The sequence below is a fragment of the Somniosus microcephalus genome, chromosome 2 (genome assembly GCF_052327205.1).
Source record: "Somniosus microcephalus isolate GS21.2 chromosome 2, FLI_Smic_1.0, whole genome shotgun sequence".
Lineage (NCBI taxonomy): Eukaryota > Metazoa > Chordata > Chondrichthyes > Squaliformes > Somniosidae > Somniosus > Somniosus microcephalus.
The window spans coordinates 106,351,899-106,377,471 of NC_140988.1; the positions used below are offsets into that span (position 1 = coordinate 106,351,899).

General features: G+C 45.3%; 1 protein-coding gene across 1 annotated transcript in view; it reads right to left on the reverse strand.

Annotated features, from left to right (window-relative positions):
- The window catches only part of dchs2 (dachsous cadherin-related 2), a 145,777-nt gene that overhangs the window by 83,497 nt on the left and 36,707 nt on the right, over positions 1 to 25,573 (reverse strand). The window contains exons 6-11 of the mRNA XM_085961434.1: positions 11,453 to 11,549; positions 6,917 to 7,074; positions 5,045 to 5,882; positions 4,693 to 4,932; positions 1,239 to 1,373; positions 655 to 864 (exon numbers count right to left, since the gene is read on the reverse strand). Of these exons, the coding sequence (XP_085817560.1) occupies positions 655 to 864; positions 1,239 to 1,373; positions 4,693 to 4,932; positions 5,045 to 5,882; positions 6,917 to 7,074; positions 11,453 to 11,549 (1,678 nt within the window). The remainder of the gene's footprint in view (positions 1 to 654; positions 865 to 1,238; positions 1,374 to 4,692; positions 4,933 to 5,044; positions 5,883 to 6,916; positions 7,075 to 11,452; positions 11,550 to 25,573) is intronic.

The window sequence follows — 25,573 nt, forward strand, 5'->3', positions numbered from 1 at the left end:
ATAGGATAAATAGAGAAAGGTTATTTCCTCCGGTTGGGGATCAGTGACAAGGGATCAGCAATTTAAAATTAAGTAGAGTGGAGAGGGTAGGAGAAATGTCTTTATTCAGAGAGTTGAATCATCGATTGTTTTGCCACAGAGAGCAGCTGAGGCAGAGACTATTGTATCTTTTAAGGGAAAAGTGGATAATTATTTGAAGCAGCAGAAGATACAGGGTTACAGAGACAAAACAGAATAGTTGGATTCGTTTTGGAATGCTCCAGTACAGAGCCAACACAGACATGATGGGCCAAATTAACTCATTCGCTGCTGGTAACTTCTATATTACTATGGTCCCTTACATATAGAAGATACAAATTAGCAGTTCTGTTCTAATGACGGTGTGGGGGTGAATTTCCACGTCGGTTCTCATGATTGTCCATTGTAACTTTGGTGGAAGAGCCACAGAAATTCTGGAAGAACAGCGCGAATACCATTTACGACATTTTTCTGGGGTTTCCGTGGTTCCTCTGCCAACATTTTTCTGGGGTTTCCGTGGTTCCTCTGCCAAAATTATAGTTACACCATATGGTTTCAAGTGTTCTCCAATTAACAAAACTTAGTGTGATTCACCTTATACATTTATAATTAAAAAAAATAGAAGTCTTAGCTTACCAATAATTTTATATCTAACAAGTCCATTGTCCCCTGCATCCTTGTCCAAAGCCATGACTGCATGAATAGTCCCTGGTTCCAGATTCTCTGAAATATGCAGCTCATGTAAAGGAGGCATGAATTCAGGCTGGTGGTCATTTTCATCCAGTACAGTAATCATGATTGTAGTTGTGTCAGATAGAGATGGGGTCCCATTGTCTCGGACCAAAACTATCACATAACATACACAGCATAGTTATCCAAGGAACTTCAGTTGGCCATCATAATATTAATGCTTTTTTAGCTGATATTCATAGTAATGATTTATATTCTGTGTTGGAACACTAATATTTTAACACAACATTGCAAATATGTTAAATAGTTTAAACCAATCTTAGTGTGACTTCAATTTAGTTAATTCCGAATTTTTCACAGAACAGGAACATCTTTCTGTTCTGCTTTTAAGTTCACCTTTTTAATGAATTATTAATTATTTGAGCATAGAATAATTATATATATATTCAAAATATATATTGATACACGAGAGGAAATGATCTAGTTGTTTAATATATCTAATTAAATAGCAGCACTGCAGAGCTTCCTACCTTTAATGCCAAAATATTCTTGCATTTCTCTATCCAATACTTGTGTTGTAGTGATGATGCCAGTTTGTAGGTTTATTTTGAACGCATCATATCCAGCTCCTGGTAAAATCTCGTAAATAAGTGCAGAATTTAGATCTGGAAATAAAAAAACAACGGTCGTTAAAATGAAAATATACTGGTAATGTATGGATTTTTAAGCTTAATGCTACAAATCAATGGAAATAAAAGTGGAACAAAGTTCCCTTTACAACACCAGGGCAGCCATCTTTAATCTAGACTGCTTGAGTAAACTGCAGCTGTGTGTTTCCACCTACCTGCCATCTTACCCCATTTCCCAAGTAGCATCTCCTACTAGGCAGGATAGACACCATGAGGGGAATTTTAACCCCTAAAAACGGGTGGGTTTGGGTTGGGTGGGATGTAAACATTTTAAAAATCTCAAACTCAAATCTAACCCACCTTCTTTCAGTTTTAACGGAGGTGAGCAATCAACCTGCGCCGGAGGTGGGTTGGTCATTTAAATATTTTAATGAGGCTGCGTGCCTCAGATATTATCTCCATTTTAAATTTGAGCCTGGCCAGCTGAAGGGAGGCAAGAACTGCTGTGTGGAAGAGGTAAGTGCCTTTCCAGCACTGCTTGTAGGTCAGGAGGAGCAGGAGTGCTTCCTCCCAACCCCCCAAGCTAACCTGCTTCCCTTCCCACGATTGGACCTTCCCCCACATGATCGGATCCCCCACAATATCACTGCCCCTCCCCCCCACCCCATCTCTGCCCGCGATCAGTCTCCACCGCCCCCCCCCCGCCGCAATCACCCCCGGCCCTACAAGCCACTCTGTACCCAACACCCACCACTACCCCGATCTCTAAGCAGCACGGCCTTACCTGCTCCTGGTCTGCGGCCTCTGCTGCAGCATTCCCCGCCTGACAGGGAACGAAACCCATCAATCAGGCTGGCTTCCGGGTAGGAATCCAGTTTTAGAAAAAAAACATGCGCGCTGTGGAGTCAACACTCCACAGCATTCAGGGAACCCCGGACATCTGGGTTTCCTGAACAGAACTCCTCCCCCTGCTTGGAAATCCTGGCCCAGTTACTTGGGGTCGCGAAGAGAGCGGGGGAAGGATTTCCAGACAGGAAACCCAGAAGTATGGGTTTTCCAGATGTCTTGCTAAAATTAACCGCAGGACGTCCTTTAAATTTTCTCAACAGGTTTCCCGCCCAATGAGGAGCGGATACCAGGTAAGTAGATGTGGGGGGAGGGGGAGGAGAAGTTGGAGATCGAGGGGTAAGTACTTGGAGAACATTGGGGGGAGGGGGGGGAAAGAGAGGAGAGTTGGAGATTGAGGGCGGGGGGGGGTTTGGGGGATTGCGAGGTCCGATCATGGGGCCTGCAAAGAGGTAAGCTTGGGGGGGAAGGGGGGGAAGATCCTCCTACCCCACAAGCAGTGCTGTAAATGCACTTACCTCATGGATCCAACCCTTCTCGCCTCCTTTTAGCTGCCGGGATTCCCAAGCCCCCAGAAACCCAGCCTCCATGGGTTAAAAATAAAAAGCCTGTTAAAATGGAGGCCTTAAAAGATTTCAGTGGCCGACCTGCCTCCTGAGAGCCAATTGGTCGCCAGCTTCCGTTAAAACTGAAAGTGGGCAGGTTGGAGTCGGGTTTCAGATTTTTAATTTTTTTTAATCTCTAGCAGGTGTAGGATCTCAATTTACATACTAAAACATCTGCCTTCTGCCTATTTTGGACAGGAATACTTGGCATTCATTTAAAGGCCTGCCTACAAGTCAATTCAGACAGGCAAATGGGTGTACAAGATCCCCACCAGATTTTCCACTGCCAGTTATCTGTTTTTCAGGTGAAAAATGGGCAGCCAGCAGTTGAAAGTCTCCCCCATACACTTTTCTTTAATCGGCTGAATACTCACACGGAATGCTTTTTTTAACCTTACCCACCCCTTACCTGGAACCTTTTTATTGTTGATGGGTAGGCCCATTAAAGACTCTCTCAATACCCTTCTGAATTCGGTTTGTTCTTTCGCTCCTTCTAGGGAAACACAATGCCCAAATGCCTAGCTCTGACAAGCCTCAGGAAACAAGTCAGTCATTCATTACTGTCTCCTCTACATCACAAGTACTTCTTTGGCTGTCAAGAAACCAATTAGTACTAACTAACTTCACTTCCCAGGAGTGGTGAAATGCATAAATCATAGTATATTTGGAATAAATAAAAAAATCAGAATTTTATTTCTTATCTTGCTAAATAAATGTCATTGCAGTCTTTAAAGTGTTAATACAACTCTATCTAAATACTTCACTTAAAGTGAGAACATATAAAGATTAAAGGTTTGTTCAGCCTTTAATAAAAGACTTAGGCCTAGAATTTCGCTATCGCCGCGCCAGGTATTTAGCGCCCGAAATTTAGCGCTCGCCCGGATTCCCGTAGCGCCCGCCTGAAATTCAGTTGCAGCGCCCCAAGAGGGAGGCGGGCGCTATTGCAGGGTTTGGCCGCCTCGCTTGGGGCGCTGAAAGTCAGTTTCAGGCGTCCAGCTGCCGCTGCGCCACCCGATGCGGTGCGGCAGGCTGGGGTACTGCAGGCCTCCTCCTTCTCTTAAGGAGGAGCTGCCTGCAGCCGTGAGATCGACGCTGGATTCCCCCGGCAAATGAGCCCGGCACCACGGAGAAGTGCCGGGCTCGCGGGGGTCAGACACCAATGCCGCGGGGGGGTGGTGTGGGAGTCCGGGGAGGAAGGAGCGGCCAATCGGCCGACGGGAAAGCGGACGGCCGCACCTCCACCTTAACGCCCCGGCCTCTCGGAGCTGCAAGGCCCCGTTTTACAAACGCTCCTTGCGCCCGCTACGGGTGAGGCGGCGGCAAGTGAATTTGGGCGTTGAGCCGGAATCGCATTGGAACCGGGGCGCTGCGCACACCGATGACGTCATCGGTGCCGGCGCAGCGCTACCGGCTAACGCCACCATTTGCGCTACACTGAATTCCAGGCTACCAATAGCGCCGGCGCTAACGCCCTCTTTAGGCGCTAAGTGGGCGCTAACACCACTGAAATTCTAGGCCTTAATGAAGCCCTAATACCACTGCAAAGAGTAATCATCAAATTGGAGATTAATACAGTTTATCAGCCTGTTATGGTTTATACACCATATTGTTCATAACTGAAGATTGCATAAGACATTACTAAAGCTGTATTAGAACAGGTACTTTAATCAGAGCAATCAAACATAAGTCATAGTTAATCAGTGGCTGCATTTGACATACTCAGAAAAGTTAAGAGAGAACTTCAGTTAACCTTAGTCTCTGTATACGGTAATAACTGCTTGATGATTTTTACCGTGTGTACATTCCCATATTGCTTTAACATGAATTATTGCTTTCTTTAATGTGAATTTCTATGCAGCTAAACAAGAAAAGGATTAAAACTAGCAGCTAGAAGTTACGTTTACCTGAATCTCCATCAGAAGCTTCAACCTCAATAACAAATGCTCCTATATTAAGGTTTTCAGGAACTCCAACTTCATAGACAGATTCTTGAAACTTTGGTGCTTCGTCATTTATATCGACAATGATGACCATCAGTGTCTGTGTTGAGGACTGAGCAGGAAGTCCATTGTCCCATCCTAAAATTGTGAGGATATAGGATTCTTGCATTTCACGGTCTAGATGGGAGGCCAGCATTAGCAAACCTATTTAAATACACAAGATAAAATACAAGTTTTCTTTATCTTTGTTACCAGCTATGTTAGCAATATACTATAGTTCAGCAAAACTCAAACAATGGCAAACTAGTTTTAGTACCTGATGATTCATCGAGCTTGAAGATGTTGTCTTCATTCCCTGAGATGATGGCATATGAAATTCTTTTATTTTCACCTGTATCTGCATCATGTGCAATAATATGATGGACAAGGTACCCCACTTCCTCATCTTCCATTACATAGGAAACATTTGCTGACACAAACATAGGTCTGTTATCGTTTACGTCCAAAACAATAATCTGAGCTGTCAATGAGCCTATCTTGCGTTCACTTATATCTAAAGCCTGATCCATTGCTGTTATTGTTAGAAGAAATGTTTTGGTCACTTCATGGTCAACTGGCATTACTGTGTTTAAGCAACCTTGATAGGGATCTATGTAGAAAGGATTTTCTGAGGGACTCCTGGACACAACAGAATATCGGAGATCACTATTTGGTCCACTTCCATCATCATCTTTTGCATTAAATATATGAACAAGAGACCCTACTGGAAGATTTTCTTGAATTCCAATCACAACTAAATCGTCTTTAAACCATGGTGAGTGATCGTTTTGGTCTTCTACTTTAATACTGACAAAAATAGTAATATTCTTTGAAGGTATATGGCTATTGTCTTCTGCTATAACCTTTAGCAAATAATGAGAAATTGCTTCATAGTCTAGTTCTTGGGTTTGGTACAATTCCCCTGTCATAATGTCAACTCCAAATTGAAAGTGGTCATCACCTTCAACAATGTTGTAATGTACCTTCTGACTGGCCAGCAGATGGTCGTGTGAACTTACGGAACCCAAAACTTTTCCAGGCCTTAAACCTTCCGGTATGATAAAATATCTTTGATTATTTTGAATGGTCAGTTTTTGAGAGATTCTGGGGATAACCTGAGAAAAGGTTCAATAATGTGCATTAATTTATTCAATTTTTCATAAATGAATTATGCATTAAAGTTAAAAATTATTACTGATAATGTAAAATCTATGATGGACACATTCAGTAAAAGAAACCATAAAATGATTTTTAAACATATCGGCCAGTAAAGGGCATTCACTGCTGGCTCTGAAGTAAGCTTCCCACAAAAACCTTGTGATCTCTGTGGTAAGAAGCTCGGCTTTTCCACCGTGCAACTGAAATCAATGCAAGTTAATGGGGAATCCCAACCAGAGCTGCTGTGACAACAAGCTGTCTACGAAGCAAATCAAAATGCAGAATTCTCACAGACAGCAAGCCAAGAAGTGAGTAAGTTCCTTTGATTCTAACTTTTAAAAAATGTTAGTGAGAGCAAAACAAAGATTGGGGTGCTCACATGGGGAAAAGGCAACCTGAAATAAAGATGAACAAACTTAAAATTTTTAATTTCTTTAAAATGGATAAATTTGACACTCCACAACATTAAAATGAGTTTTTCAGGGCCACAACCTTTGTTTAGTAGTCAATACGCTGTTAAAACCTCAGGTACAACTAATCCAAAAGGGTCTAACTTTTAATGGGGTTTTTAACAGCAGTATTACCGCAGAAGAGCCAAAGTTTTCATCAGTTTCCCTGATCTGACAGATTAAACTGCTTGCCGGCTGCAGGGGACGTCGGGCAGGGGAAGAGAACCACAGCGCAGCAGTGAATGACTGACTGCAACTTCAGGATTTCCACGTTAAGATGCGCATGCGCTATATCCCGAAGTTGCAGTCAGTTTCAAAGGGGTAATAATAGCGAACGTTCGCTGTTATTACCCACCACAATTTCCGGGCGATCAAGTAATCCTCAAATCATTTTCAGAGAGTACTTTTGCAGTGAAATGTAACAAAAATGAGGGAACATTTCCCAGAGTGCCAAAGCAGAAAATCTCCCCTACATTTTCTTCATCTAGCAACAGTAAATTAAAATTTATTCCATAAAATACTTATCTTTTGAATTCCTGTACCTGTATGTTAATTGTTGCAGTCTGTTGAAGTGGAGGGCTTCCTGCATCACTTGCCATCACTGTTATTTTGTGATGTGATACTTGACTGTACATGAAAACCTTGGATGTTTTCAGTTCTCCAGTTTTGGCATCAATTTTGAAGCTATTTGAATCATCGTCTGTAATTAAAAAGTATTAAAGTGAGAACTTAAATAAAACTTCCATCCTCTTTCCGTTTGATTTCCTTCAGCTGGAAAGTGTGGACTATTCAGCCCACACACATCATTACTGATTTCAAGCAGATCAGTAAATAAAAATGAGCGAGCTTGTCGACTATCAGTGCATCTCTTGTACATTTTCCCTCACAAGGAAAATCACTTTACTGTTGTGTGATCGTGATGTCTTGATGATGGACTGATCGACACGTCACTATTCTCGTCAGTAGGATTCAATTGTTAGAGGTGTAAGAAATTGTGAATTGGAAGAAGTTGTGAATTGTAAAAAAATGGTTTTATAAAGGAAATGGGTTTGCCTAGCTCAGCAGCCAGGATAAGCTGATGACACAGAAGAAACCAATCATGTCAGATAAGGAGTTGCACAAAGAGCTGAGGTCGTTTACAAAGGCATAACGCAGAAACATGCCTTCATGTAGGCATAGCTAGGCCTGATAAGAGGTCGAGTAAGGAGCCTTATGATAAACAGCCATGATCTTATTGAATGGCGGAGCAGGCTCGAGGGACCGTGTGGCCTACTCCTGCTCTTATTTCTTATGTTCTTAAACTGTTTAGAAGAAAATGAAAGGTGTCCAAACAGGAGATAAGCAGAGGAATGACCTCATGGGGTCAGGTGGGGTTGGCCGTAGGTATCTATTCCCTTGTAATTGGACAATTAAATGGGTAACAAATGATTAATGCAAGGTATCCACTGGCCCACCGAAATAAGGTATATAAACGGGCAGCCGAAAGGGAAAATAGGCAGAGAGGGGAAGCTCCTCCCCACTCTGTCTCCCCGGGGTGCATTCATAAGAACATAAGAAATAGGAGCAGGAGTAGGCCAATCGGCCCCTCGAGCCTGCTCCGCCATTCAATAAGATCATGGCTGATCTGATCCTAACCGCCAATCCACTATCACAGAACCATCTCCTGAATCTAACAGAATTAGACACACGAAATAGGAGCAGGATCAGGCTACACGGCCCCTGGGCCCGCTCCGCTACCCACAGGGCCATGACCGATCCGAACCTAGACTCATATCCAAATTCCTGCCAGCTCCCCGTAACCCTTAATTCCCTTTACTTCTAGGAAACTGTCTATTTCTGTTTTAAATTTATGTAATGATGTAGCTTCTACAGCTTTTTGGGGCAGCATATTCCATGGACCTACCACCCTCTGAGTGAAGTAGTTCCTCCTCATCTCAGTTTTGAAAGAGCAGCCCCTTATTCTAAGACTATGCCCCCTAGTTCTAGTTTCACCCATCATCGGGAACATCCTCCCCGCATCCACCCGATCCAACCCCTTCACAATCTTATATGTTTCAATAAGATCGCCTCTCATTCTTCTGAACTCCAATGAGTAGAGTCCCAATCTACTCAACCTCTCCTCATATGTCCATCCCCTCATCCCCGGGATTAACTGAGTGAACCTTCTTTGTACTGACTCGAGAGCAAGTATGTCCTTTCTTAAGTATGGACACCAAAACTGTACGCAGTATTCCAGGTGCGGTCTCACCAATACCTTGTACAACTGAAGCAATACCTCCCTATTTTTATATTCTATCCCCCTAGCAATGAAAGCCAACATTCCATTGGCCTTCTTAATCACTTGCTGCACCTGCATACTAACCTTTTGAATTTCGTGCACCAGGACCCCCAGATCCCTTTGTACTTCAGTACTTTCCAGTTTCTTGCCATTAAGATAATAACTTGCTCTACGATTTTTCCTGCCAAAGTGCATAACCTCACACTTTCCAGTATTGTATTCCATCTGCCAAATCTCTGCCCACTTACTTAGCCTGTCTATGTCCCCTTGCAGGTTTTTTATGTCCTCCTCACTCACTACTTTCCCTCCCATCTTGGTATCATCTGCAAACTTTGATATGTTACACTCGGTCCCCTCCTCCAAATCGTTAATATAGATTATAAAGAGTTGGGGACCCAGCACTGACCCTTGCGGAACACCACTAGTTACTGATTGCCAGTCTGAGAATGAACCATTTATCCCAACTCTCTGCCTTCTGTTAGATAGCCAATCCTCTATCCATGCCAGAATATTACCCCCAATTCCGTGATTTTTTATCTTAAGCAATAATCTTTTGTGTGGCACCTTGTCAAATGTCTTTTGGAAGTCTAAATACACTACGTCCACTGGTTCCCCTTTATCCACCCTATATGTTACTTCCTCAAAGAACTCCAGCAAATTTGTCAAACATGACTTCCCCTTCATAAAACCATGCTGACTTTGTCCTATTAAATTATGATTATCCAAATGTCCTGTTACTGTCTCCTTAATAATGGGCTCCAAAATTTTACCTACCACAGATGTTAGGCTAACCGGTCGATAGTTTCCAGCCTTCTGTCAACTGCCCTTTTTAAATAAGGGTGTTACATTAGCAGTTTTCCAGTCTGCCGGGACCTTTGCTGAGTCCAGGGAGTTTTGGAAAATTATTACCAATGCATCCACAATCCCTATCGCCACTTCCCTCAAGACCCTAGGATGTAAGCCATCAGGTCCAGGTGATTTATCTGCCTTGAGTCCCATTATTTTACCGAGTACCACTTCCTTAGTGATTTTGATTGTGATTAGCTCCTCCCCCCCTTTAGCCCCCTGTTTGTCCAGTGTTGGGATATTCTTAGTGTCTTCTACTGTAAAGACTGATATAAAATATTCATTCAGTGTTTTTGCCATCTCCATATTTCCCACCATTAATTTCCTGGTCTCATCCTCTAAGGGACCAACATTTACTTTAGCCACCCTTTTTCTTTTTATATAACTATAAAAACTCTTACTATCTGTTTTTATATTTTTTGCTAATTTACTTTCATAATCTATCTTCCCTTTCTTAATCAATCTTTTTGTTATTTTTTGCTGTCTTTTAAAGTTTCCCCAATCCTCTATCCTCCCACTAGATTTGGCTACCTTATATGCCCTTGTTTTTATTCGAATACTATCCTTAATTTCTTTACTTAGCCATGGATGGCTGTCTTTTCTTTTACACCCTTTTCTTCTCAGTGGAATATATTTTTTTTGGAAGTTGTAAAATAACTCCTTAAATGTACACCACTGATCATGTATCGTCTTACCCTTTAATCTATTTTCCCAATCCACTCTACTCAATTCCGCTCTCATACCTTCATAGTCTCCTTTATTCAAGCTTAGCACGCTTGTTTGAGATCCAACCTTCTCACCTTCTAATTGAATATGGAATTCAACCATGTTATGGTCACTCATTCCAAGGGGATCCTTTACTAGGACATTTTTAATTAATCCTGTCTCATTACACAGGACCAGATCTAAGGTTGCTTGCCCCCTGGTCAGTACAGTTACATACTGCTCAAGAAACCCATCCATAATACACTCAATGAACTCATCCTCAAGGCAGCCCTGCCCAATTTGATTTGTCCAATTAATATGATAGTTAAAATCCCCCATAATTATAGATGTTCCCTTATTACAAGCCTCAACTATTTCCTGATTGATACTCCGTCCAACAGAGTTGCCACTGTTCGGAGGCCTATAGACTACGCCCACTAGTGTTTTTTTCCCCTTATTATTCCTTACCTCCACCCAAACTGTTTCATTATCCTGATCTTTTGGCCCAATATCATTTCTCTGTATTACAGTGATTCCTTCCTTTATTAACATAGCCACCCCACCTCCCCTTCCTTCCTGCCTGTCCTTCCTGATCATTAAATAACCTGGTATGTTTATGCTAGCTTCGGCTTAACACCTTGGTCAAACTTAGCCTCCGAAGTGGATTCATGTTAGCTTCGGCTGAACACCTCCGCCAGCCTCAGGAGACGACCAAAGAGGAAGAGACCACTGCCGCAGGCTGCAGGGATCTGAGACCACCGTTCTGCCGCAACCCCCGTCCGTCCGCCCATCTGTCTGTTCCAGTAAACCGTTCTCATCTGTTACGGGTCGTATGTCTACTATGTCTATCATGATTGCGTGTTGTATTTGATTATATTTGAACTGCCGCTCCTTAATAAAATGACCTATGGACTCCTAAGACCCTTTGGGTAATCTGTGTTTGACCTGTGATCCAAATCTTAGAGTTTGGTCATAATAGTATTTACTGATACTTAGGAATGCCTGACGTTCGTGACTGACACATTGCAGAAGGAAGCTAAAATTCTTAAACAGTCAAATATGAAATATACATGTTGCATGGCAGTTGCAATACATGATGTACATATAAAATAATAGAAAACTGCATTAAAACACCAATGCAACAATCTGCTATTGACTTTTTAAAAATTAGTTCACTTTTATAAAAAAACAATATCGAAGAGTACAATTCAGATTAACTATGCAAGATCCTTTTCTCAAACTTTCTTACCTAATATAGAATAAAAAACAGTGCCATTTTTGCCAACATCTGGATCCTTAGCAAATAGGGTGGTCAAAAGTGTACCTTCAGGTTGAGCTACCAAAACCTGCCATTTCAATAAATATATAAGTTAAAGATTCAGAAGTTAAATTCGGCATGAGTAGATGAGTAGTATAAAATACTTAGCCATAGTAAATAAAAAGGTGCATTTTGGGCCTGAAAGTGCTGCATACTAATGATGCCTTAACGACGTCTGCCATTATTAATTCGGAAAAAATTCTGCAATTTGCGAAGTAACTGAGGTACACCATGAGTTCTTATCCTCCGCAAATTGCTGAACCATTGTGCCGCTCCATCATTAGCCTTGACAAAACAGATAATAGCTCATTCTCAACACTCAGCTCTCCATTGTAGTTAATGGCGACAATGAATTTGCTGGATTTACGCCATTATTAGCGCTGCAGCCAGTTAGACTGAAAAATAATGGCCTGTGTGACCTGGTAATGACGTAAATTACCGCCAACAAATGCTCTCAGCCTTGGAGGCCAACAAAGCACCATTAAAGCTCTGACGCCTCACCCCAGCAGTCTAGAAATTGGTCTAAGAGTATTTTTTCCTAAATCACTCATGTTTGGCAGTTTATTCTTGCCAGCTTTGCCATCCAGAATACTTTTCATGTCTTAAGGCAATTATTTTCAAGGCCCCGTGTAAGGAAGGCGAACGCATTGTAATGATGTATCTACTCGACTTCAGAAAACACACCATTTCCCCTGCACAGCAAAGAAACAGGCTAGCTGGCTTCCCCAGGGTGCAGGAAGCGATGAATGGGATAGATCCCTCAGTCAACTCAGAGCATCGGAGAAACGTTCCTGTGGGGATGTGCTGACATTAGAGATTACATTTTACAGCCTTTTCATTTTAAAGTTGATTTAGGTTGATATTACAAAAATAGCTTACTTATTAACATTTATCACATTTACTTAATGATTATTTATGACAGAAACTTCCCTTATACATCTTAGACTTCAGTAGCAGTTTCAAATTAGACAGCTATCTTATACGTCGAAAACAATTAAAATTTCAGCAGACTTTGTCTAAGTGCGAGAATAAATACAATGGAGCTTGAACAATGAAAACTAGACACTTCAACAGTATTTTAGTAACTAAAGAGAAAAACATATCAAATGTAAAGATTACAGGAACCCCCAACTTAAAGAAAACCAGAGAGTTGGTAAACACTTATTAAGGGCTAGAAATTCGGTATAGCCGCGTTTGGGGCACTAGTCCTGGCGAAGCGCAAAGCTTAGCGCCACTTGGCGCGATATTGGGTTGCAGCGCCCCTGAGGGTGATTGCGGCGCTAAATCAGGCGCTGCACGGTACTCTTAAGGCGCTAACCCGGCGGCGCAACCCAATTTCACGGCGGCGGGGCGCAGCGCAGGTGCTGTCAATAATCACTTTCCCCGAGACACACTGGTGCGGCCAGCTCTTAAAGGGGCGGGTCATCAGCCACGGGCACAGAGGATAGCCCTTGTCCCCGAGAAGCCTGCCTCCTGGGTGAGCCGGGGCCTCGAAAAGGTCTACAACAGAAGTCTGGCGCAGGATGAAGGTGTCGTGGCTGCTGCCTGGGAACTGCGCATTCACTGCGAGGATCAGCTGTCGGTGGTCACAGACCAGCTGGACATTCAAGGAATGGAACCCCTAGCGGTTGCGGAACTCCTCCGGATTCTCTACAGGCGCCCGCAAGGCCACGTGCGTGCAGTCAATGGCACCCTGCACCATGGGGAAGTCCGCTATTGTTATGTATTGTGTGTTCTACTCCCACCTGTGGTGGCGCTGTCACAGGAGATAAATGGTTGGGTGTTCTCTGTTAAGTTTTAGCTCTCTTTGTTCGGAACTTTCCAGAACTTCCTTTCCTTCCAATAAAGCACTTCATGTTTGAATCTCTGAGTTCTGAGTCCTAAATTGTGTCTAGGTAGAAAGGTACCGACACAACAAGTGGCGACGAGGAGCGGATGAATCTGCGTACGTTACGGGTGCAGTGAGTAAACAGAAAATTTAATTTGAAACGTGAGATGGCTACTATATTAGGAAACATCGGTGATTTTGATGAAAATGTGGAGCAATGGAGCGCATATACGGAACGTTTTGACTATTTTGTATTGGCGAATGCGGTGGCAAATGAAAAGGTCGTGCCTACCTTTTTGAGTGTAATCGGGCCGAAGACTTTCAATTTACTTCGCAGCCTCGTGCAGCCAGATAAGCCAGGAACTAAAACATATAAGCAACTAGTGGAAATTCTTGGAGCACATTTTTCACCAAAACCTCTGGTTATTGCTGAGAGATTTAGATTTCACAAACGGAATCAAGAGGGGGAATCAGTGACGATGTTTATTGCTGCTTTAAAAAGGTTGTCGGAACACTGCCAGTTCAAGGAGGTGCTGAATGATACCATTAGAGACAGACTTGTGTGTGGTCTGCAAAATGCAGCCACACAGAAGCGCCTTCTTACTGAGGACAACCTTACTCTTGAAAAGGCCATTGAAGTTAGTGTCTCCATGGAGATGGCAGAAAAGGAGGCTCACCAGTTGAGTTCAACAGGGAGAGTTCACAAGGTGTCGTCTGAGCCTAAAGGTGCACGGAACGGCACTTGTTACCGTTGTGGGAAAACGGGCCATCACGCTAATGACTGTTGGTGTACGGAGCTGGAATGCCGAAATTGTGGCAAAAAGGGTCACATTGAACGCGCCTGTAGAGGTAAAAAAAGAACAGACAGAGCTGGGAAGCATGGAAGCAAAATGTCTGTATTTGGACAAGAGAGGAATAAGAGTGTTCATTCAGTGCAGTATGATGGAACAAGCAAAACAGAGGGGAGCGGCACCTCTGAGGAGGAAGAGGTGCACATACTGATGGTTGCAGGTGGTTCAAATGGCTACTGGGTGTCACCACTGGTGGAGGGACAATCAGTGCGGATGGAGGTGGACACAGGCGCGGCTGTGTCCCTTGTTTCAGACACTGTCTACAACAAAATGCTAAAGCATCTTACCCTTCAGCCAACAAACATTGTGCTAAAGACGTATACCGGCGAACCTGTGGCCATGAGAGGCGTCATTGAGGTGACAGTTAAATTGAACGGACAGACTGCAAAACTGCCACTATATGTGGTAAAGGGAAATTACCCATCGCTACTGGGACGTGTGTGGCTAGAGAAAATCACGCTGGACTGGCCTGCAGTCCGCATGATGTCAAAAGGGGAGTCAGGTCTGACTGCAGTGTTAAACAAACATGCAGAACTCTTCAATGGGGAACTTGGGAGCATGAAAAAGATCAGCGTGAGACTGGACATTAAACCTGACAGCAAGCCGAAGTTTCACAAAGCCCGACCTGTACCCTATGCAATTAGGCCAAAAGTTGAGGCTAACTTGGAGGCCTTAGTCGAGAATGGAGTCCTGGAGCCTGTGAGCGTGAGCAAATGGGCCACACCCATTGTTCCTGTCCTGAAAAAGGATGGATCTGTTCGAATCTGCGGGGATTTTAAAGTGACTATTAACCCGGTGCTGTCTGTGGAACAGTACCCTCTTCCCCTCATTGATGATCTTTTTACGGGCCTGGCCGGAGGGCAAAAGTTCAGCAAAATAGACTTATGCCAGGCTTATCTACAAATGCATGTCGATGACAAATCAAAGGAGCTGCTGACAATTGTGACACACAAGGGGCTATACAGGTACTGCCGCCTTCCGTTTGGAATTACGTCGGCCCCTGCTCTATTCCAAAGGGCAATGGATCAGATTTTGAGTGGACTGCCAGGAGTCCAGTGCTACCTGGACGACATCCTTGTCACTGGGACATATGAGGAGGATCATCTTCTGAACTTGGATGCGACACTACAACGACTGAAAGAGTACGGACTCAGAGTTCGTAAAGACAAATGTGAATTCTTTCAGTCTTCAGTTGAGTACCTGGGGCATGTGATTGACGCTACTGGCCTGCATAAGGCGCCGCCAAAGGTCAAGGCAATCGTGGAGGCCCCAGCACCCCAGAATGTGAGCCAGTTACGTTCATTTCTGGGGCTACTTAACTACTATGGGAAGTTTATTCCAGACTTAGCAACATTGCTGAAGCCGTTACATCAGTTGCTATGTCAAGGCAAAACATGGAAATGGACTGAACTGTGCAACAAAGCTTTCGCCCAAGCAAAGAAAGCATTGCTGAATTCGGAGGTCCTGACACACTTCGACCCAAAGCTACCCGTGCAGCTAGCATGTGATGCATCACCATATGGTGTGGGAGCAGTCATATCCCACATCATGCCTTCGGGTGAAGAGAAACCTATCGCCTTCGCATCACGCACCTTGAACAAGGCCGGGAGTAACTATGCGCAGATCGAGCGCGAGGCCTTGGGAATCGTTTTTGGAATTCGAAAATTTCATCAGTACCTGTTTGGGAGAAGGTTCACACTCCTGATGGACCACCGTCCATTGACTTCAATCTTCGGGCCCCACACCGGAATTCCGTCTCTCGCTGCAAGCAGGATGCAAAGGTGGGCTTTACTGTTGTCAGGACACACATACGACATCAAATATCGCAAATCAGACTTGCACGGCAACGCAGATGGTCTCTCGAGGCTACCCTTGCCTGTTACTCCCCCAGAGCCTCGTCAGATAGACATCTTCTACTTTAGACAAATGGAGGGAGCACCTGTCACTGCAGTTCGGGTGCGAAGGTACACCCGCAACAATCCAGTCCTGCCTGAGGTAATGGACGATGTCATTCAAGGGAGAGCGATAGGAGATTCTCCTAGTTTGAAACCTTACGTTTCAAAAAGAAATGAGCTCTCCGTCCAGGCAGGTTGTCTTCTTTGGGGACGCCGTGTCATCATTCCGCCACCTCTGAGGGAACCTATACTGCAACAACTTCATACAGGCCACAGTGGGATGGTTCGGATGAAGGAAATGGCAAGAAGCTACTTCTGGTGGCCAGGTCTCGATGGGAATATTGAGGAGAAAGCCAAAACATGTTCCCCATGTCAAAGGGTCCGGAATGTTCCACAGCTGACAACCCTACACCCCTGGGATTGGCCTGCAGAAGTGTGACAGCGAGTACATGTGGACTTCGCCGGTCCTTTCGAAGGGAAGATGTTTATGGTGGTTGTGGACGCTCGTAGCAAGTGGCCGGAGGTCGCTGTGATGAGGTCTACCACGGCAGAGAAAACAATTGAGAAACTTGGTGAGATGTTCAGCCGTTATGGCTCACCGGAACAACTCGTAAGTGACAACGGTCCACAATTTGTATCACAGGAGTTTGCAACCTTCCTGCATGTGAATGGTGTCCAACACATCAGATCTGCGCCCTATCATCCCTCTACTAACGGCCAGGCAGAAAGGTTTGTGCAAACTTTGAAGCACGCCTTGAAGGCATCGCAAGGTCAGGCTCAATCCACCAACATCTGAACAGCTTCCTGTTGTCCTACAGGAACGCGCCACATGCCACAACCAAAACTTCCCCCGCTTCGCTCATGATGAAGAGGCAGTTGCGGACAAGTTTTGACTTACTCAAACCTCCAAGGGCAGAACAGGTTGTCCATTGTCAACAACAAGCTCAAGTTGAAAAGAGAGAAAAGAGCCAAGGAGAGACGGTTTCATCCGGGAGAGCACGTCCTAGCTCGAAACTACAACACTGGACCGAAATGGGTTCCTGCTACGGTGATCGCGCAGACGAGCCCTGTGTCTTACACGGTTGAGACTGCTGAGGACGTCGTCTGGAGAAGACACACAGATCAACTGTTGCTAGGAGCAGAGACAGCCACAGAGGCTCCAACGGCTGGTTGGCCTGAACTGTTTCCAGATGATACCGCAAACCAGCATCCTTTGCCACAGTGCTCTTCTCCAACACAGGAAGTCAAAGAGACGGTTCCACCTGTGCAAACTCCTGACTTTCAACTGACACAGGCACCTTCTCCATCCAGGCCTGTGTCAATGCCTACTGCTGTGGAAGCCAGCGATGACCGCTGGTATCCTGTCAGAGAGCGGCGGCCTCCAAGACGCTTGGATCTGTAGGCTTAGTGACTTACCCACCAGACTGGGGCAGAATAAACCCCAGGGTAAAGTCAGGGTTTGAGGCAGTCTACCTCTACCCTAGGCTCGTTGAGTGCATTGAAAGTAACTTACCTGTTGAGGAATAATGTGGACCTTCCATTTAAGAGGGGAGGAAATGTTATGTATTGTGTGTTCTATTGTGTGTTCTCCTCCCACCTGTGGTGGCGCTGTCACAGGAGATAAATGGTTGGGTGTTCTCTGTTAAGTTTTAGCTCTCTTTGTTCGGAACTTTCCAGAACTTCCTTTCCTTCCAATAAAGCACTTCATGTTTGAATCTCTGAGTTCTGAGTCCTAAATTGTGTCTAGGTAGAAAGGTACCGACACAACAGCTATTGCAGCGAAGCCCTCTGCGCGCTCCCGCTGCTTGTCCGGGGTCATTGGGAAGGAGATGTACTGCCGCCTCCTTTTAAACAGGGCATCAGACACTTGACGGATGCAGCAATGCACCGCAAACTGCGAGATGTTGGCTATGTCCCCAGTTATGGCCTGAAAGGAGCCGCTTGCGTAGAAGTTTAGGCCAACAGTCATCCTCACAGCCACCGACAGCGATGCCCTGCACCTTATCTGAGGCTGCAGATCTGGCTGAAGCAGGTGGCACAGCTCAGTCACCACCTCCTTTCTAAAGCGCAGCCTTCTGATACACTGCTCCTCCGACATGTTCATGTAGGAAAACTGCTGTCGGAAAACCCAGCCAGCGTAAGGTCTGGTGTGGCGACATCTGTTGGTCCTCCTCCGTCTGGCCATGCCTGCCCCTCTCTCCATGCGTCTCTGTGCCCTTTCCAGATGATTCAGCAGCAGGATGTTCCCCTCCAATGCAGCCCCCATAATAAGTGCGCAAAGAAAGTTTTGCCGTTGGAAATGCTCACCAACAGCAAGGTGATGGTCAGAAGGCTCAAGTTCCTCTGCCACCGCTGGCTCAGTGGTGAAATGGCTCGCAGTGTGCAGCCCAGCAACTCTCTGTAGCTCTCGAAGAAGTTGTGAGCCAAAAAGGCTGCCGCTTTTAAACCACACCAGTGCCCTTTAAATAACGCCCCCCCAGGCCGAGAGCAATTGGGTAAGGCTCCATGTAAGCCGTCACTATTAGCGCCAGGCGCTACGGAGGGGGGCGCCACTGAATTTCCGGTCCGGGGCGCCCAAAAGGCGTTGCACACTCAAATGACGTCATGATCTGCCTGCGCCCATGAGCGGGCGCTAAGATTTTGCGCCGGCGCTAAATGCATGCTCAATATGGGGCGAGGCGCGAGGCTCCCTGCGCCCGGCCAGAAATTGGCTAGCGCCCCACTTTTCGGCCTCTTTAGGCGTTAATCGGTGGCGCTACCAACCAAATTTCTCCCCCTTAGTCCTTTAACAAGTTTTGTTATTTCCATCAGCCTGTCTGACATTTTTAACTGCAATTTGCAGCTACTGCTCCACTTGCTTTAAATTTAGCTGTGGGTCTCTCAGGGGCATTCTAGCTCAACTATGTTGCCACCATTATTACATTTTTGTGTGTATTCAACTCCAGATTTTTTGGAGGCAGGTCTTCAGCGACTCCAACCATTCACTTGCGTGAGCTCACACTCCTTTTGTCCCAGAGAGCGCTTTCATGTGCCTGATAATTCAAGATATGGCAGTCAGAAGAAATGCAGCCAGTGTTATACAATTGGATTTTCAGAAAGCTTTTGCACCGTGCTGAATAATTGATAATAATAATGAATATCCCCATCCACAATTGCGAGTGCAAAAGACAAAACTGAAGCGTTTGCAACCATCTTCAGACAGCAGTGCCCAGTGCATGATCCATATCGGCCTCCTCCCGAGGTCCCCACCATCACAGATGCCAGTCTTCAGCCAATTCGGTTTACTCCACGTGATATCAAGAAACGGCTGAGCGCACTGGATACAGCAAAGGCTATGGGCCCCGACAACATCACGGCTGTCGTGCTGAAGACCTGTGCTCCAGGACTAACTGCGCCTCTACCCAAGCTGTTCCAGTACAGCTACAACACTGACATCTACCCGACAATGTGGAAAACTGCCCAGGTATGTCCTGTCCACAAAAAGCAGGACAAATCAAATCCGGCCAATTATCGCCCCATCAGTCTACCCTCAATCATCAGCAAAGTGATGAAAGGTGTCTTCAACAGTGCTATCAAGCAGCACTTACTCACCAATAACCTGCTCACCGATGCTCAGTTTGGGTTCCGCCAAGTCCACTCGGCTCCAGACCTCATTACAGCCTTGGTCCAAACATGGACAAAAGAGCTGAATTCCAGGATGTGAGGTGAGAGTGACTGCCCTTAACATCAAGGCAGCATTTCCACTGGGAGGTGATAAGAGCCCTAGCAGAATGGTGCAAGTACAACAACCTCTCCCTCAACATCAGCAAAACAAAGGAGATGATCGTGGGCTACAGGAAGCGGCAGGGGGAGGGACACACTCCAATCTACATCAAAGGGGCTGAGGTGGAGAGGGTTAGCAGCTTTAAATTCCTGGGTGTATTCATTACGGAGGACTTAACGTGGTCCAATCACATCGATGTCGTAACCAAGAAGGCATGCCAATGCCTGTTCTTTCTCAGGAGACTGAAGAAATTTGGACTGGCCCCCCAGATTCTCACTAACTTCTACCGGTGCACCATCGAGAGTATCCTGTCCGGCTGCATCACTACCTGGTATGGCAACTGCACCACCATAGACCGCAAGGCTCTACAGATGGTGGTGAAAGCTGCACAACATACGATAGGAATTAAACTACCTGCTGTGCAGGATATCTATCCTGAGAGGTGCCGGGGGAAGGCCCCGAGAATCAAAGACGCGAGCCACCCCAGCCACAACCTCTTCGCCCTGCTCCCGTCTGGTAAGAGATATCGAAGCATATGGTCTCGTACCAGCATGTTTCAAAACAGCTTCTACCCCCAGGCCATAAGACTCATGAACGAATAATTTATTATTTATTACTGTTGTTTTATTTATTATTACTGTATTTCTATTAGTATTTTTATCATTGCTATGCCATATTTATTCCAATGTTGGAAGGACTCATAAAAATTAACATTTCATTGTGCAGTACACACGTTTGCTGCATATATGACAAATAAAATTGAATTGAATTGAATTGAATTGAATGAGTGTGGCATCAAGGAGCCCGAGCAAAATTGAAGTCAATGGGAATCAGGGGGTAAACTCTCCACTGGCTGGAGTCATACCTAGCACAAAGGAAGATGGTTGTGGTTGTTGGAGGTCAATCATCTCAGCCCCAGGACATCGCTGCAGGAGTTCCTCAGGGCAGTATCCTAGGCCCAACCATCTTCAGCTGCTTCATCAATGACCTTCCCACCATCATAAGGTCAGAAGTGGGGATGTTCGCTGATTACTGCAGTGTTCAGTTCCATTCGCACTCCTCAGATAATGAAACAGTCCATGACCGCATGCAGCAACACCTGGACGACATTCAGGCTTGGGTTGAGAAGTGGCAAGTAATATTCGCACCACACAAGTGCCAGGCAATGACTATCTCCAACAAGCGAGAGTCTAACCATCGCCCCTTGACATTCAACGGCATTACCATCGCTGAATCCTCCACCATCAACAGCCTGGGGGTTACCATTGGCCAGAAACTTAACTGGACCAGCCACATAAATACTGTGGCAACAAGAACAGGTCAGAGGTTGGGTATTCTGCCTCGCGTGTCTCACTTCCTGACTCCCCAAAGCCTTTACACCATCTACAAGGCACAAGTCAGGAATGTGATGGAATACTCTCCACTTGCCTGGATGAGTGCAACTCTAACAGCACTCAAGAAGCTCGACACCATCCAGGACAAAGCAGCCCGCTTGATTGGCACCCCATCCACCACCTTAAACATTCACTCCCTCCAGCACCGGCGCACCGTGGCCGCAGCGTGTACCATCTACAAGGTGCACTGCAGCAACTTGCCAAGGCTTCTTCGACAGCACCTCCCAAACCCGCTACTTCTATCACCTAGAAGAACAAGGGCAGCAGGCGCATGGGAACACATCACCTGCAAGTTCCCCTCCAAATTACACACCGTCCCGACTTCGAAACATTTTGTCATTGCGTCGTCGTCGCTGGGTCAAAATCCTGGAGCTCCCTCCCTATCAGCACTATGGGAGTACTTTCACCACACAGACTGCAACATTTCAAGGCGGCGGCTCATCACCACTTTCTCAAGGGCAATTGGGGATGGGCAATAAATGCTGGACTTGCCAACAACGCCCACATCTCAGGAACGAATAAAAAAAACCAACAGCTTCCACATTTACAATCAGCTCTATGGGCTAGATTTTTCCAACCTCGGCGGGTCCATGGCAGGCAAGGTCTGTTGCGTGTGGGAGCCTCGTATGTCTCGATCCCGGTCTCCAACAAGATTTTTACGTTAATAGGGCTTCTTAAGCCCGCCCTGCGAGGTTCCCGGCCAATTAATAGGAAGCGGATCTGATGACATCATTTGATGACATGTCATCAGCCAGTTTCCTTAAAGGGGTCATGTCCAAACGAATTTTGACAGTTCTGCTGTCAGTGTTCTGCTGCATTGAGTTGCTGAAAACACTGACAAGCACTGCACAAAGGTACACAGCTGCACCCAGGCTCTCCCAAGACTTCCTCCATATGTTTATGGAGGGAGTCACAGCATGCAGGGAGGTTCTCTTCCCTTCCAATGGGCAGAAGACACCTTCCTAGGAGACCAACGGAGCCTGGTTGCACATTGCACAGGAGGACACAAACAGGGATGTCGTCAGGAGGACCAGGCTGCAGTGGCGCAAATCTTTCAATTGTCTCAGTAGATCACGAAATGTTACTGCCAAGACACCCTCAACCTCATCCTGCTGTGCCACTCATCACATCCCCATCACTCTGCCTTCCCTACCCTACTCCTGCAGATCTTTATTCACACCAACTTACCTTGCACCTCCACCCATCCCTCTCTATCTACATTATCACTTCCCCATCTCACTAGCCACCCCGCACACTCACCCTCATCCTACTGCAAGCATACCAACTAACAAGACACAAGGGTAGGCACTTGGGTGGTTTAGCCAACGTTCATGTGAAGTTTCTGTTAATGTGCTGTCAAACATTGAAATCTTTATTTTGAACACTTTGCTTTCTTGGACAGATTTGTGTGCACCTTTGGAAGTGGCTTAGTGAGTTGCAGTGAATGGTGAGACATAACGTTAACCCCCGCAATGCTGATGAGTGTGAAAGGAATGGCTTGGGCATTGTAGGTATGCTTTATGCTGTTGGTGTGGGGTGGTGCCAACCTGGTGCATCATGTGGCAGCCAGGGTGTAGTGTTAAGTGAAGCAAATCTGCACATAGTGAGGCCATTCCTGGCATCCTGGGCAGCAATGTGGTCAGGTGCTGATGCCCTGTGTCTTGTGCAGCATCAACTGATTGCGGAGAAGTTTGGTGTTGTTGTTGGTGCTGCTGGTGTTGGGGCTGATCGTGGTGGGATTCTGAGGACCAAGGTGAGACAGTATAAACCGTACCCATTCTGATGTAATAGATGGCAGGTGAACTTGAGATGACAGAAGCAATCGGTCAACTTTGAGATAGGTTGTTCCAAGGAGGTGACAGTGGATAGAGAGATTACTCCAAACACTTCAAAAGTGCATAAAGCTCAAAAGTGGGTTCCAAGTCATTAATGGTCCAACTTCTAAGATTGGGAAGTGAACAGCTGTGAAATGGTAGGTTTTATACCACTTCTGCAGCTTTCACCTATTCACAGCAATCTACAGCCATTGAAAACCCGGCATACTTACCTGACATGATTGCCGCTCTCCGGGAACCTCGTTGAAAACCTGGTATAATGGTAAGTATATGGGAAAATGATTCTTAACTATCTTTTAATAAGCTTTTAACTATCTAAATTGGCTGATCCGCTGCTTGGTGTCGGGTCTGTTCATGGATGGCAGACCCGACACTTGGGAAACAGACAAGGAGGTGGGTTTAAAGCGGGATACCGACCCGCTGTCAATCTTTGTGATTTTCACTGCAGACCCGTCTCCAAACCCAATTCAGCCCTATCACTCCACCATCTCTCTTGACTGCTCCACTGCTTCTGTGCTGTCAGGCTGCTTGTCTGATATTCATCTTGGATGAACTGCAATTTCCCCCAGCTATACATTGACAAGACCAAAGCTACTGTCTTTAGCCCATGCTTTACACTCCACACTCTATACCCTTGTCACAGACTGCATTCCCTTCCCTGGTTGCTACCTCAGGCTGACCCAGATTGCTGGCAGCCTCGGCGTCCTATTTGACCCTGTGCTGAACTTCCAACCCTATATCCTCTCCATCACAAAGACTGCCTACTTCTACCTCCATAACATTGCGTTCCTCCAACACCATCGTATCTATTTGCTACAAGATTAACAAGATCATGGCTAATCATCTACCTCAACTCTACCTTCCCGCATTATCCCCATATAACCTCGAGTCTCTTAGTATCCAAAAATTTGTCGATCTCTATGTTGAATATACTCAATGACTGAGCATCCACAGCTCTTTGGGGTAGAGAATTCCAAAGATTCACGGTCCTTTGAGTGAAGAAATTTCTCTTCATCCCAGACCTAAATGGCCGACCCCTTACTCTGAGACTGTGACCCCCAAGTTCTAGACTCCCAGCCAGGGGAAACATCCTCTCAGCATCTACCCTGTCAAGTCCTTTAAGAATTTTATATGCTTCATAAGAACATAAGAATTAGGAGCAGGAGTAGGCCATATAACCACTCGAGCCTGCTCTGCCAGTCAATAAGATCATAGCTGACCTTCAACCTCAATTCCACTTTCCCACCCGACCTCCATATCCCTTGATTTCCCTAGAGTCCAAGTTATAATGAGATCATGTCTCATTCTTCTAATCTCTAGGGGAAAAAACCTAGTCTACTCAATCTCTCCTCACAGAACAATCCCCTCATCCCAGGAATCAATCTAGTGAACCTTTGCACTCCCGCTAAGGCAAGTATATCCTTCCTTAGGTAAGGAGATCAAAACTGTACAAAATACTCCAGGTGTGGTCTCACCAAGGCCCTATATATTTGTAGCGAGACTTCTTTACTCTTGTACTCCAATCTCTTTATAATAAAGGCTAACATACCATTTGCTTTCCCAATTGCTTGCTGTACCTGCATGTTAACTTTCTGTGATTTGTGTACAAGGACACCCAGGTCCCTCTGAATACCAACATTTCCCAGTCTTTCACCATTTAAACAATATTCTGCTTTTCTATTTTTCCTACCTAAGTGGATAACTTCACACATCTCCACATTATATTCCATCTTCTATGTTCTTGCCCACTCACTTAACCTGTCTATATCCCTTTGCAGCCTCTGAGTCCTCCTCACAGCTTACATTCCCACCTAACTTTGTATTGTCAGCAAGCTTGGATACATTAATCTCGATCCCCTCATCTAAGTCACTAACATGGATTGGAAATAGCTGAGACACGAGCACTGATCTTTGCGGCACCCCACTAGTTATAGCCTGCAAACCCAAAAATGACCCGTTTATTCCTACTTTCTATTTTCTGTCTTCTGTCTGTTAACCAATCCTCAATCCATGCTAATATATTACCCCAAGCCCTAATTTTGTGTAATAGCCTCTTATGAGGCACGTTATTGAATGCTTTCTGAAAATCCAAGTACACTACATGCTCTGGTTCCCCCTTAGCCACCCTGCTCGTTACAAACTCAAAAAACTCTATTAGATGTGTCAAACACGATTTCCCTTTCATACATCAGTGCTGACTCTGGCCAATCATACTGTGATTTTCTAAGTGCCCTGTTACCACATCCCTAATAATAGATTCTAACATTTTCCCAACTACTGATGTCAGGCTAACTGGCCAATAGTTCCTAGTTTTCTCTCTCCCTCCTTTCTTGAATAGCGGGGTTACATTTGCTACCTTCCAATCCATAGGGACCACTCTAGAATCTATGGAATACTGAAAGATCAAACCAATGCATCCACTATCTCTGTAGCCACCTGTTTTAAAATCCTAGGATGTAGGCCATCAGGTCCAGGAGATTTATCAA